This window comes from Eublepharis macularius, chromosome 4, assembly GCF_028583425.1.
Source record: "Eublepharis macularius isolate TG4126 chromosome 4, MPM_Emac_v1.0, whole genome shotgun sequence".
NCBI lineage: Eukaryota > Metazoa > Chordata > Lepidosauria > Squamata > Eublepharidae > Eublepharis > Eublepharis macularius.
Window position 1 is genome coordinate 169,633,473 of NC_072793.1, and position 14,024 is coordinate 169,647,496.

A 14,024-nucleotide genomic window follows, 5' to 3' on the forward strand; every position below is an offset into this window, starting at 1 on the left:
CACTTTTCCTAGTATAATTGACTTTTCCAGACAGTCTTGTCTTCTCATGATGTGACCAAAGTAGAATAACCTCAGTTTTTGTCATTTTAGCTTCTAGAGAGAATTCAGGCTTGATTTGATTTAAGTAATAAAAATACAAAGCATTATGCAAAGCATCCAAACTAAAACATGCAATCAGAGCCCCCAAGGAACCACAGAACTGTAGGCAAGAAGACCCTGATTCTTTAATTAACTCATGAGCCTCAGAAACCCACCTACCAATATGGGAAAGGTTCATATGGAAGATTTTGTCCCAGTATGGATTCTCTGATGCTTAACAAGGGTTGTATTTTGTCCGAAGCTCTTTCCACACTTCAAGCATTTATAGGGTTTCTCCCCAGTGTGAATTCTCTTGTGCTTAATAAAGCTTGACTGGTCGCAAAATGTCTTGCTGCATTCTGAGCATTTATAAGGTCGCTCCCCTGTGTGGATTCTCTGATGCGAAGTAAGATGGTGGCTCCGGCTGAAACTCTTTCCACACTCCATACACTGATATGGTTTCTCCCCTGTGTGAATTCGCTGATGAGTAGTAAGATTGGTGCTCCGGTTGAAGCTCTTCCCACACTCCAGGCACTTATAGGGTTTCACTCCTGTGTGGGTCCTCTGGTGGACAATGAGGTTTGAGCTGGAAAAAAAGCATTTCCCACAGACCAGGCATTTATGTACTTTCCTTCCTGGTTGAGGGGTCTTTGTAAAGCTGGGATTCAGGCTGAAGCTTGTCCCGAAAGCACCAGCAACATTTTGGTTCTTACTAGCATCAATTTCAGGCTGAACTGGGGTGTCCCTAGGAGTCTTGTGTCCTTCCTCTGTTTTCTCCAGTGGGTGGAGTACCTGAGACACATCCTGCTTCTCTTTCCACATCAGTGATCCACATGGCCCCACCTGTTCTGAGCTGTCTGGCATATATATCTCCCCGTCACATCTGGAGATCCAGGTTTTGGCTGCAAGAGAAATAAGAACATAAGAAGAACCCTTTTGGATCAGTCCAGTGATCCATCTAGTGCTACATCCTGTCTTACACAGTGGCAAACTGGTTTCTCTGGAGGGCCAACCACAAGGCATAGAGGACAAGACCTTCCTACCAAGTTGCCTCCTGGCACCGATCTTTGGAAGTTTTCTGCCTCTGAACATGGAGGTTCCCTCTAGTCACCACGGCTAGCAGCCACCGATAGACCTCTCGTCCATGAATTTGTTCAATCCCAATAATGACAGAGGCAGTGCAATATAGTGGTTAGAGGACTGTTGGTCAAGGCTGCTTCCCAACATATTGGATAATGCACTTTCAATGTACTTTAGTGATCATTTGCAACTAGGTTTTCCTATGTGAAACAGGAAAATCCACTTCCAAATGATTTATAAAGTGCATTATCCAAAGTGTGTGGAAACAGACTTATAAGACAGTGATTCTCACAGGGCTCCCACTTGCTCCTTCAGCCTTGGGGATAATATCCAAAGAGTCTTAAACTGAACAGGAAAAAAATACTCATGGACCTTCAGGTTGCAGTCTACCAGCTGACCGACTAGCAAAAAGCTGAGCATATCCCAGTCAAGACGGGTGCACACCCATATCTTGGCCACAGACCCAGATTTTCTTATATTTCTGGGCTTGGCAACCTCCCTCTGTCAACATGGCAGGAACCAAACCCTCTTCTTTTTAGAGATATGGAAACCAAATGGCAAAGCATGGAGCTTGCAGGACATTCAACTATCTATTCTCTTGCATCATGTCTTGTTACAGTGAAGCTGTTGTCTGTGGCAGTTCCCCAACAGAAGAACAGCATTCCCAAAGAAATGTGCCAAATCTCAACCTCCTGGCCTGTCAGGAAATCCTATAAGAGACGGCTCTTCCAGCAGGCTCTTTTGGTTGATACTTCTTTGGTCCCTGTTTATACGTAAAACGCAAAATCTGGGGAGGTGGGAGGGGGATGTTTGAGATTAGAATGGACATAACGTTTTCCTGATGTTTTAGTAGATTGATCATGGTCAGGATTCAATCGAGCAGATCTCTGTTTTGCAAATAATGTTTTAATTTTGCTGTGGTCAGCCACTCCAAGCTTGTGAAACAGAAGAGCTTTTAAGGGTGGGGTGGGAGGAGAGATATATTAAATAAATAAAATATTTTTTTAAAAAAACATGATTTCCTCCTGATGTTCAATGGAAAGCTATCCAAGGAAAAGATCTTCCCCATTATGTATTCCCCAGACTAAATCCTTCACAAGATAGGACAAAATTGAGAGTGGCTGCAGCCAGTCCAAAAAGGGGGGAGGGTAAACTCTGCAAACCCGCTCTCCTCAGCCCTTTTAACCAGCTTTGAGCACTGCAGCTCAAAGGTGCAAGGGGGTGCCCAGCACAGGAAGAGTTGACCACACAATTGTCATTGTCTCCGTACTTTGGCTGTGATGTGAGAGACCACAAGGGGGTGAGACAGGAGTGGAGAGGTACAAGAAGTGCAAGAGAGCCAGTTTGGTGTAGTGGTTAAGAGCAGTGGGACTATAATCTGGAGAACTGGTTTGATTCCCCCACTCCTCCACTTGTAGCCAGCTGGGTGACCTTGGATCAGCCACAGCTCTCTGGAGCGCTTTCAGCCCCACCCACCTCACAGGGTGATTGTTGTGAGGATAATAATTACATACTTTGTAAACTGCTCTGAGTGGGGGTTAAGTTGTCTTGAACGGCGGTATATAAATCAAATGTTGTTGTTGTCGGTATAATAAACAAGACATGTGGACACCATTCCCATGCCGCCCCTCTCTTCTGCTTCCACAACCTTTTCCTGCCTCTATGTGGAAGTGGCCCTCCTTGACTTACCCTCAGCAAATTCAGTAGGGAAAGAAAGATGCTTTCCTGGGTCTCCTCTTGAACTTTTGATGGCTTCTGGTGATATAAAGCCTTCCGGAGGAAAAGTCCACCACTTGGTCTCTTCCTTGCTGCTGCTGTCTTTGAGAGAAACAAGACTCTCCTTATGTTTTTAAGGTTTCCCATTGAGCTTCCATGACTGAATGGAGATTTGAATGTACATCTCCTAGATCTTAGGGCCAAGCTACAAGTGACGAATGACACTTGAACGACAAGTGGATTGAGTGGAGTGCAAGTGAACAGGGAGAAATACACTTGCCGTTCAAGTGTCATTTGTCACTTGTAGCTTGGCCCTCAGTTTGACACTCTGTCCACTACACCACGCTGGCTCTTACAGCTAAGGGCAAAGCAGATGCTCTATGAGAAGTGGGGGGGGGGGTGCATGAGAAACAAACTCCAGGGTAATCTACTGAATATTAGTTCTCCCCCCTTCCTCTCCCGAAAGGATGTTAAAGACCCTGAAGATCCTGAGTGCAGAAGAGCTCCTGGGTTCCCTAATGGGAAAGACAGAACCACAGGCGAGCTCAGCCCACCAAGAAAATTCCTTACCCAGCAAGCTTGTATCCCCATCCTCTTCCTGCTTGGTTTCCATACAGAATTGCCTCTGCTCGCATTCAGATGGGTCCTGGCCTGCCTTGGAGACACTCCCAGATGCCTCCTCCAAGGGCACCTGCAACAACAGAGAGGGAACCTTTCAGGGCAGAGAGACTGAGCTGGGTGGCTGTGGGAGGGGATACAGAAGGGAGGATACTGCCCCCCCGCCTTGGACTTAGCAGCTCCATTGCTAAGGCCACAGAAAGGGCCTTAGAAGTCATCTAGGCCAACCCTTGACCAGGCAGGAAATCCGAAAGCATCCTTGGCAGATGGCAGCCCGGCCTTTGCCAAGGGGGTGCCTGTTTTGTTTTCAGATCCTTCTTAGTGTTAGGAAGGACTCTAAGGTTCAACTAAAATCTACTATTAAGTTAAATCTAGTTTTTATCTCCTAGGCAACAGAAATCAGATTTTTGCCCTCCTCCATGAAACAACTTTTCAAGTATTTGAAGAGTGCGATCTTCTCTCTCACACTGTCTTCTTTTCTCCAGGCTAAACATACCTGGTTCCTTCAACCTTCCCTCAGGACATTTTTCAGACCTCCCTAGTCATCTTTATTACCATTCTGTAAACCCGTTCGGTGAGGGAGAGATCTGAACTAAATTTATTTAGGAAATAATGGAGCTTAAGGGGATCTTCCATAAGGGGCCAGTGTTTTTTCTAAAAACCCTGGACCAACCTGGTTCACATACAACTGATCACCCAGCATTTGAGGGTAGGCTGGCTGAGTGAGGATTTGAATCCAGATCTTTCTAGACAAAATCCAACACTTTGGCCTCTTCTACAACATATCAAGACCTGCAGCTCTTCTTCATTGCCTTAAGATGGACAGAAATGTCATCCCTGCTCCTTCCGAGGTCCTGCTACCATGTAGAAACACAATGAATTGGCCTCACCTGTTTTTCCTGCGTCTTGGCCTCTCTCTGCCTTGAGAGGAATTCCTCAGCCAGGGCCACTGCCTGTGAGCAACTCTCTGGGCCGCTTTCCCTCACATGGCTCTGGATCTCTGGGGGCAGGATGGTCAGCAGCTGCTCCAGGATCAAGAGCTCCAGGATCTGCTCCTTGCTGTGCTTCTCCACTCTGAGCCACCGACCACAAAGTTCCTGGAGCCTGCTATATGTCCCTCTTGGCCCCTCGGCTTCCTGGTAGCAGAAATGTCTGAAATTTCGACGAATCTTCTCCCTGCTGATGGCATCCCCACGCAAGATGGCTGCCTTCACTTTCCCATAATCCTCTCTGTCTCTGGCCCCCATATTGATAAAAGCCTGCTCAGCTTCTCCGCTGAGGGCTGGCAGGAGTCGGGTCACCCAGTCTTCTTTGGGCCACCGGCAGGCTTCAGCCACCTGTTCAAAGGAGGCCAGAAAGCCCTTGGCATCCTCCCAGGGTGAATGTTTCTCTGGCAAGTGTGGGACTGTCCACTGGGACTGAGGAAAGTCTACTGTCCTGAGGAACTCCTGCCACTGGACTTCCCACTGCTGAAAGGAACTTTCAGCTGGTTCTTGTTTAATTTGTTCTCCTGGTCTCTTTTGCAGGAACTCCTTAACATACCCAGCCTGGAGTATGTGAGAGGATTTTTCCAAGTCCTTCCTGAAGGTAGGTCTCAGGGGCTCTTGCTCCTCCATTTTCATCCGTGGGTGACTTCACACTGATACAAGCTTTACAGCACAAAGCCCTAGAACATTTGCGCTAAACACGCATTCTGAATCTTTATCAAAAAAGGCTGGGTGGGAGGCACACAATAAAACATAATTAAATGACTGATCCTCTTGTCTAGCAGCTACCATTTTTTTAAAAAAATCAGACATTTTCTAATTATGCAAACATTATAGGACACATTCATTTGTATTCTATGCCTGTTTTGTAAATGCTTGATTTCTAACATATCTAACTCGTGAAATGTATAAACATTACACATTCACAAAATATATTATACTGGTTCATACAAATGTTTCGTTAAACAAAGTGAAGAAAAAAACTTACTTTGCATCTTTACCATTACAAAACTACCAGGCTTTTCTTTTTATGCTATACAAAATTACCAGCTTTTTCTGTCTATACACTGCTATTAAACAATTCTACATAATTTCTATACACTGCTATTAAACAATTCTACATAATTTCTATTAAACAATTCTACATAATTACTCTATTCCATTGTGGATCTTTTTTTGGAAAAAATATATCTTAAGATCTTTGTAAGTTAACCACAGCATATTATAAATATATTTTATCTGTTCTAACCATTTCTGATTATCTGGAAAGATTTTCTGTTTCCATTACTAGGCAAAATCAAAAAGAGTCCAGTAGCACCTTTAAGACTAACCAATTTTATTGTAGCGAGAATCAAGTTCTCTTCGTCAGATGCATGATACAGGGACTGGTCAAATATAGAAGAGGAAGGAGAGAAGGGGAGGAGAGAGAAGAGGCAATTAGTGGGGGAAAGGGGAGGGTGCAACCAAAACATTCCTTTGCTAGTATATGTAAACATCTCCTTTTGGTGTGTGGATCAGTTGGCTTCAAAGGAGTTTGCCCTGTTAGTTTGTAGCAGCCAAACAGCTAGACCATCCAATTCCAATGCAGTATGAGCCTTCGATAACCACAGCTCTCCTTGCCAGATGCATCTGACAAAGAGATCTGTGGTCCCTGAAAGCCCACGCCAGGTGCCACTGAGCACCCCCAGACCCCACCTCTGTAAAGGAAATCTGTTACCTGTGATAATGTGATAACCATTCATAGTCCCTATTCAGTCCCAGCTTGACAGAGTCAAATTTGCATATGAATTCCAGTTCAGCAGCCTCCCGTTGGATTTTGTTTTTCAAAGGTTTCTGTAGAACTACAGCGACCTTTAAGTCTTTGATGGAATGTCCTGGTAGATCGAAGTGTTCTCCCACTGGTTTCTGGACGTTTCCATTTCTAATGTCAGATTTGTGTCCATTTATTCTTTTGCATAGAGGTTGGCTGGTTTGTCCAATGTACAGAGCAGAAGGACATTGTTGGCACATGAGGGCATATATCAGGTTGGAGGATGAGCAGCTGTAAGAGCCAGAGACAGTGTAGTTGATGCCATTGGGTCCTGTAATTGTATTCCCTGGGTAGATATAGGGGCAGAGCTGGCATCTGGGTCTGTTGCAGGGCCTGGTACCTGTGCTGGTGACTCTGCTGGCCGATTCATGGTTGTGAGTGAGCAGTCGTTTAAGGTTGGGGGGCTGTCTGTAGGCAAGGAAAGGTCTTCCACCCAGGGCTTCTGAGAGAGAGGTATCATTTTCCAGGATGGGTTGTAGCTCACTGATGATACGTTGGATGGGTTTGAGCTGGGAGCTATAGGTGACAACCAGTGGTGTTCTGTTGTTAGTTCCTTTAGGTTTGTCCTGGAGCAGACTGTTTCTGGGTACTAGTCTGGCCCTGTTGATTTGTTTCTTCACTTCATTTGGTGGGTACTGTAGTCTCAAAAATGCTTGTTGTAAATCTCTTAAATGTGAGTCTCCGTCGAGAGCATTGGAGCAGATACGGTTGTAACGTAAGGCTTGGCTGTAGACAATAGACCGAGTGGTATGTTTAGGATCCATTATGTAGTTGTACAGTGGTGTCCAGGAAGTGTACCTGTTGTGTAGAGTGGTCCAGGCTTAGGTTGATAGTCGGGTGAAAGTTATTGAAGTCCTGAGGAAATCTCTCAAGAGCTTCCTTCCCATGGGTCCAAATGATGAAGATGTCATCCAGGAATCTTAAGTATAGTAGTGGTTCCAGTGGATGGGAGCTGAGGAAGCGTTGTTCCAAGTCTGCCATGAATATGTTAGCATATTGTGGTGCCATGCGTGTGCCCATGGCTGTGCCATTAATCTGTAGATATAAGTTGTCACCAAATTCGAAGTAATTGTGAGTGAGTACGAAGTGACAAAGTTCAGTGGCGAGGTGTGCTGTGGTTTTGTCCGGGATGGTATTCCCTATGGCTAGCAGTCCATCTGCATGTGGGATATTGGTGTATCAAGCCTCCACATCCATGGTTGCTAGGATGGTGTCATCTGGTAGGTTGTCAATGGACTGTATTTTCCTGAGGAAGTCAGTGGTGTCCCGTAAATAGCTGGGTGTGCTGGTGGCATAGGGCCTGAGGATAGAGTCCATGTATCCTGAGACTCCTACCGTGATAGTGTCTCTTCCTGAGACAATGGGGCATCCTGGGTTGCCCGGTTTATGGATTTGGGGTAGTTCAACAGAAACCTTTGAAAAACAAAATCCAACGGGAGGCTGCTGAACTGGAATTCATATGCAAATTTGACTCTGTCAAGCTGGGACTGAATAGGGACTATGAATGGTTATCACATTATCACAGGTAACAGATTTCCTTTACAGAGGTGGGGTCTGGGGGAGCTCAGTGGCACCTGGCGTGAACTTTCGGGGACCACAGATCTCTTTGTCAGATGCATCTGGCAAGGAGAGCTGTGGTTATCGAAGGCTCATACTGCATTGGAATTGGATGGTCTAGCTGTTTGGCTGCTACAAACTAACAGGGCAAACTCCTTTGAAGCCAACTGATACACACACCAAAAGGAGATGTTTATATATACTAGCAAAGGAATGTTTTGGTTGCACCCTCCCCTTTCCCCCCCTAATTGCCTCTTCTCTCTCCTCCCTTTCTATATTTGACCAGTCCCTGTATCATGCATCTGACGAAGAGAACTGTGATTCTCGAAAGCTTATGCTACAATAAAATTGGTTAGTCTTAAAGGTGCTACTGGACTCTTTTTGATTTTGCTACCACAGACTAACACGGCTAACTCCTCTGCATCCATTACTAGGCAAATACTGTATTTACTTGAAAGGAAGATTACCCTGAATGTAAGACAATCCCCTCTCCAAATGCTACCTGCAAAAAAAAAATTAGTAGACATAACTGTAACTTGTATGCAAGTTTAAGACAGCATAGTTTTTGATGGCATACCTGAAAAAACTTAGTCTTGCATTTGAGTAAATACTATAGTAATAAGTTGTAACAATCTTTAAAGCAATTACTTCTTTATCTTTTGCATGTCCAGATGGCTCAAGTAAGTGAGCCTATCCATAGGAAAGACAACTGGATCTTACACACATTCAATTAGGGAGGAGACGAGACCCAGAGGTTGGTGAGAATATTGGCTCTGGGCACAGAGGGCTGTCCTTCACCCTCTGCCTGCTGGGGAAGGAACAGAGGAATGATCTGTATGGGATCAGAATCAACGGGGAAGAGCTGTGGGGAGCCCTTTCCTTCCTCCCACCCCAGTTTCCTGCCCTTCTTATTGCTGCCCCTCTCCTTCTCACCTCCCTAATGCAGCCTCCCTTCTCTCTTTCTGCATCAAAAGGACATCCAAAACAAACCCCTCCCTTCCCCAACAGGAAAAGCAGCTCCACTATTACACGCCCCCCCCCATCTCTCTCCTTTCCTCTCTAGGAAGCCAGGCTCTGTCAATTTAACTCCTTTGGAACACAGCAGATGCTAAACAGAGAAACGGCTGAACAGCCTCAGAAAACAAACATGTGTCTTTTGGCACCTTCAAGAGGAACATAAACTGAAATCATCAAGCCCACATTGGCTGGTGCTGAACAGCTTCTGCACTTGTATAGTTTTGGGCATTGCAAAACCATGGCACAGAGAGAAACACTTGAGTAGTATGGCTTTTTAACCCCACAATTCATATTGCAACCCCCTCTCCCTCTTTAGTATGTTGTAGCTCAGGAGATACTGAACACTTGCAGTAGAATTGGAATACATTTCCCGTTTGGAATCCAAGTGATGTCATTGTTAATGAATTCTGATTCCGCAATTTCACACTGGAGTCTGCTGAATTAGAACATTCTTCTAAACTGGGCAGCATTTGTATTGTCGAAGGCTTTCACGGCCGGAGAACGATGGTTGTTGGGGGTTTTCCGGGCTGTATTGCCGTGGTCTTGGCATTGTAGTTCCTGACGTTTCGCCAGCAGCTGTGGCTGGCATCTTCAGAGGTGTAGCACCAAAAGACAGAGATCTCTCAGTGTCACAGTGTGGAAAAGATGTAGGTCATTTGTATCTACTCAGGAGGGGTGGGGTTGAGCTGAGTCATTCTGTAAGAGTTTCCCAGGGTGTGGAATGCTAATGGCGGGAGGCTTCACTGAGTCATTCTGTAAGAGTTTCCCAGGGTGTGGAATGCTAATGGCGGGAGGCTTCACTGTATCCTGAGGCGGTTCTTTTGCATATGGATTGGTGCTTGATGTGCTAATCTTCTCTGCAGGGCTATTGTCGGGTGTGGAGTGTTTTGTTGGCCTGGTGTTTTTCAGAACTGGAGCCCATGCTCTGTTCATTCTTAAGGTTTCTTCTTTCCTGTTGAAGTTTTGCTTATGCTTGTGAATTTCAATGGCTTCCCTGTGCAGTCTGACAAAGTCTGACAAAGCAAAGTCAGACTTTGTCAGACTGCACAGGGAAGCCATTGAAATTCACAAGCATAAGCAAAACTTCAACAGGAAAGAAGAAACCTTAAGAATGAACAGAGCATGGGCTCCAGTTCTGAAAAACACCAGGCCAACAAAACACTCCACACCCAACAATAGCCCTGCAGAGAAGATTAGCACATCAAGCACCAATCCATATGCAAAAGAACCTCCTCAGGATACAGTGAAGCCTCCCGCCATTAGCATTCCACACCCTGGGAAACTCTTACAGAATGACTCAGCTCAACCCCACCCCTCCTGAGTAGATACAAATGACCTACATCTTTTCCACACTGTGACACTGAGAGATCTCTGTCTTTTGGTGCTACACCTCTGAAGATGCCAGCCACAGCTGCTGGCGAAACGTCAGGAACTACAATGCCAAGACCACGGCAATACAGCCCGGAAAACCCCCAACAACCATGGGCAGCATTTCTTTAGGTTTTAATAAGAATGATCGGTTCCTATCATACTACAGGCTACGAAGACTGTGTTACACAGCTGAGAATAAAAAGCAGGATATCAGTACCATAAGGGTTCCTCCCTGAGGTTAAATTTATTTCTAATTTGACATAACATATTAAATGACACAGAAACTTCCCAGTAGAAGCATGTCTACACAAACAGATAGTATCCAGTAGCATAGTCTACAGCCCCTGTCCCTTTACGAAGACATTTGTCAGAGCCATTTCTTATAGCTCAAGCCTATTACCTGAATAAAAAGCCCTTCTGATCATTTGGTTTTGAATCATTTGTGGAAACTCAAGAGAGTGGGAGCTTTCCAAAGCTCGGCCGATTCCAGATGGGCATAAATAGAACCAGTGCTTTCGCTTTTTCAGCGACCTCATTCGTAAAAACCTGCAATTTCCTGTCCCGGCTTACCTGCGGTCCATGGCGCTCGGTTGCGCTCTATAAGCGGACGGTATTGCGGGTTTGCACACTTCTGGACGCTTCGTCCCCGTGGAGAGGCCCTCCCCTTTCCCTCCTTCCTTTGCCGGCTGGCCGGCAACAATATTCCCTTAATTTTTTTTTTAAAACCAGGCGCCATTTGTGCAGTCGCACGTTTGCACACATCGAACTGCGCAAATGTGCACAAATGCACAAAAGCGCACAAACATCAACGCTGCGTATTCGCATACCTGCGCGTTTGCGCATTTGCGCAAAACACAAATTTTTTTTTTTAAAAAAACTGAAATGCAAACCAATGAAGGCCCCCAACGTCAACTGTGACGGGGAGGAAACAACCAATCCCGGGTACCTCAGTTGGCCGTGCGAACATCCGGAATCGGGACGGCACGTTGCGAGACAAAGCGGATGGAGACGAAAGTGAACGCGTGGCCGGTAAGCGATTATTTCCGCAGAAAAACCACAATTTCTGGCCATCTGGAATCGGCCCTCTTCAGGCAAGCCATTACGTAAGGTGGGGGACACCACAGAGGGCAGCTGTTGATTTTGCCCATTTGCAGGGTAGTACCTGCAGAAGGCCCTGTTCAGATGAACAAAGCTGCAGTGGTGGAGCATAGGGAGAGAGGCGGTCCTGCCAATGCCATGTAGGGCTTTATATGTGGTAGCCAAACTAATGGGTAGCCAGTGGAGTGACTGCAGAATTTTATAATAATTTGCATGCTCCAGCTAACTCCTGATAATAATTAAGCGGCAGCATTCAGTACAAACTGGAGTCTCAGAAGTGACTTTGAGGGAAGACTTATATAGAGTGAATTACATTCGTCTAGTCATGATGTTATCATGCCATGGATCCAGGTGGCCGGATCAACCACATGAAGATAGAGGGCCATCTTCCAGGCTAGTGTCTCGGAAAAAGGACTTTTTTGCAACTGCATTTACATGCTTCTCTAGCAGCAGTGCTGGATCCAGTAGGACCTTTAGGCTTTTAACTGAATTTGCAGGGGTCAATTGAAACCTTTCAAAACTGGGGAGCAGAATGTCTTCAAGATTTCTGCCTTCCTGACCACCAACACTTCCATCCTGTCAGTTTCAATTTGTTCGCTTTCAGCCATTTGACCACAGCTGTCAGGCAGTGACTTAGGACCGCTACTGCATCACCAGGGAACTTGGATAGTGTCAGGCTCTGCCAAGGGCGCCGACTGGTGAGACGCCAGCCTGCCTGACTGCCACCCTAAATGACCTTCAGGGATGTCGGGTTCTGCCCAGGGCACTGCCCGGTGAGATGCCGGCCTGCCTGACCTCCACCTTAAGGGGCCTTCAGGGATGTCAGATTCTGCCAAGGGCACTGCCCGGTGAGGTGCCGGCCGGCCTGACCTCCGCCTTGAAGGACCTTCAGGAAATATGTGGGATCCCATTCTGTGGAAGGAAGGGGGGGTATACCTCACCCTCACACCCTCACAGTCCACTCTCAGGTCCCCTCAACCTGACCTTATCCTGGCAGCCTTCCATGACAGCTGCCCCCATCCAGCTGTTGGCCTTACTCCTCCCCCTCCTGTCCACTGTTCACTCATTCTCTCTCTCTTTCCACCATTCCCCTACACAACAACCCACCTCGCCCTGTGGGTGGCCTTTCCTTATATTCCTTTCCTCCTTCCTGGCTCCACCTCTCAGCCATGGCCCCAGCACCCTAGCCACAGCCTTGGCTGTTGTAGGCAGTCACACCTGTGGCTGCTTTGCTGAATGCCTTGGCTGTCTCTGCTAAGGGCCTCAGGCAGCTCCACCTGTGGCTGCTTTGCTTTCAGCCCCACATGGTTCTGGCTGATTCCTTATAGCCTGCATGCAGGCTGGGGTGTGGCCCTCTGCTGCAGGTAAAGCTGCTGTCTGTCTTTGTTTCCTGGGCTTTCTCCCTCTAATCTGATCCCCTCCTGGTTGTCCTTACTCTCCCTGCCTGGGCTCCCAGCCTCCCAGTGGAGGGTGGGGCTGGCTGGCTTCCACCTGCCCCTTCTAGCCCTCTGAGGCTTGGGTGCTTCTTTACCTCCCTCAGATGCTGGCAAGTTTGGGACCTGGTCTGTCGGGGCAGCAGAGTAGCTGCTTCCTGGCCGTGCCCCACCTGTTCTGCTTGGCAAGTCTGGGGGCTGAGCCTCAGACCCCTGACACATAGCAAGATACAGAGATGAGTATCACCTGCATATTGATAACATGGGAGAATAAGATTGTGCCTTGTGGAACCCTGCAAGATAATTCCCACCTTAAGGGTAGCTGGTCATCAACAGCAACCCTTTCAGTTCATTCCATGAAGAATAACTTAAATCAGTCCAAGGCACGTCCACTCATACCCACTTCTGCCTCCAAATGCCACAACAGGATGTCATGGTCTACTGTATCAAAAACTGCAGATTAGTCCATTTAAATACTGTAAATAAATAACTAGGAAGTTACAGGAAGTTTGTTCTCAATGTTCAAATAAAGTTTAGGTTTTTTTGGCTGCTCAGTAGGAGTTGTTATTCTTGTCAGGCTCTTCGTTTCCTCCAAAAAAAGAAGATACACACTTGGAACCAGAGCCTGCCTGCCTCCCTTCCTTCCTGCTATTATGTATAGGTTCCGGTTAAAGAGGGGGGGGGGGACTCTTAGCTGAGACTCCTGCCTTTGGACAGGGGGGAAAGGGACTGAAATCCTGCAAGAATGAAGGTCAAAGCAGCCAAACCTGAGTCCCCCCTCCAAAATAATAATCAATAAACCATGTATGGTGGAAGTATGAGGAAACATGTTCTTCTTCCCATTGCTACAAAATACTTCAGGTGGACACTGGTATCGTTTTGGCCCCAGAAAACACTGTTTAGGGAATAACCAACCCCTCCCAGGTTAGCAGCCCCAATCTTGTTTGGGGTGGTGACGATGTGTGGAAGAAGTATGGGGAGGATGTGTGAGCTGGTGGCAGTGGTGAAAAATCAGAGCTGGTGGCAGAGTTGAAATTAGGGTTGCCAACCTACAGAACTGTTCTCCTGGAGAAAATGACTGCTTTGGAAGGTGGACTCTATGGCATTACAACCTGCTGTGTTCTCCCCCCCCCCCAAAAAAAACCTGCCTGCTCTAGGCCCCAACCCCAAATCTCCAGGAATTTCCCTACCCAGAGATGGCAACCTCTCCCACACAACCTTCCGTCTTGGAGACCTTTTTTAGAAGTTACTTGTTTGTAT

At 46.6% G+C, this 14,024-nt stretch overlaps 1 protein-coding gene across 4 annotated transcripts; it reads right to left on the reverse strand.

The window, feature by feature from the left end:
* Positions 1 to 202: 202 nt before the first annotated feature.
* On the reverse strand, positions 203 to 8,822 carry LOC129328724 (zinc finger and SCAN domain-containing protein 31-like). 4 transcript variants are annotated; one of them, XM_054977983.1, is made up of 5 exons: positions 8,779 to 8,822; positions 4,383 to 5,206; positions 3,445 to 3,565; positions 2,848 to 2,976; positions 203 to 980 (listed from the first exon to the last, which is right to left on the reverse strand). In XM_054977983.1, exons 2-5 carry the CDS (start codon positions 5,112 to 5,114, stop codon positions 274 to 276), a joined length of 1,689 nt encoding a protein of 562 aa, XP_054833958.1. In that variant the 5' UTR covers positions 5,115 to 5,206; positions 8,779 to 8,822; the 3' UTR covers positions 203 to 273. The 4 variants fall into 4 exon arrangements, with proteins under 4 accessions (XP_054833958.1, XP_054833955.1, XP_054833956.1 ...); XM_054977980.1 differs by having other exon boundaries at positions 8,494 to 8,805; XM_054977981.1 differs by lacking the exon at positions 8,779 to 8,822 and adding an exon at positions 8,423 to 8,466.
* Positions 8,823 to 14,024: the final 5,202 nt, after the last annotated feature.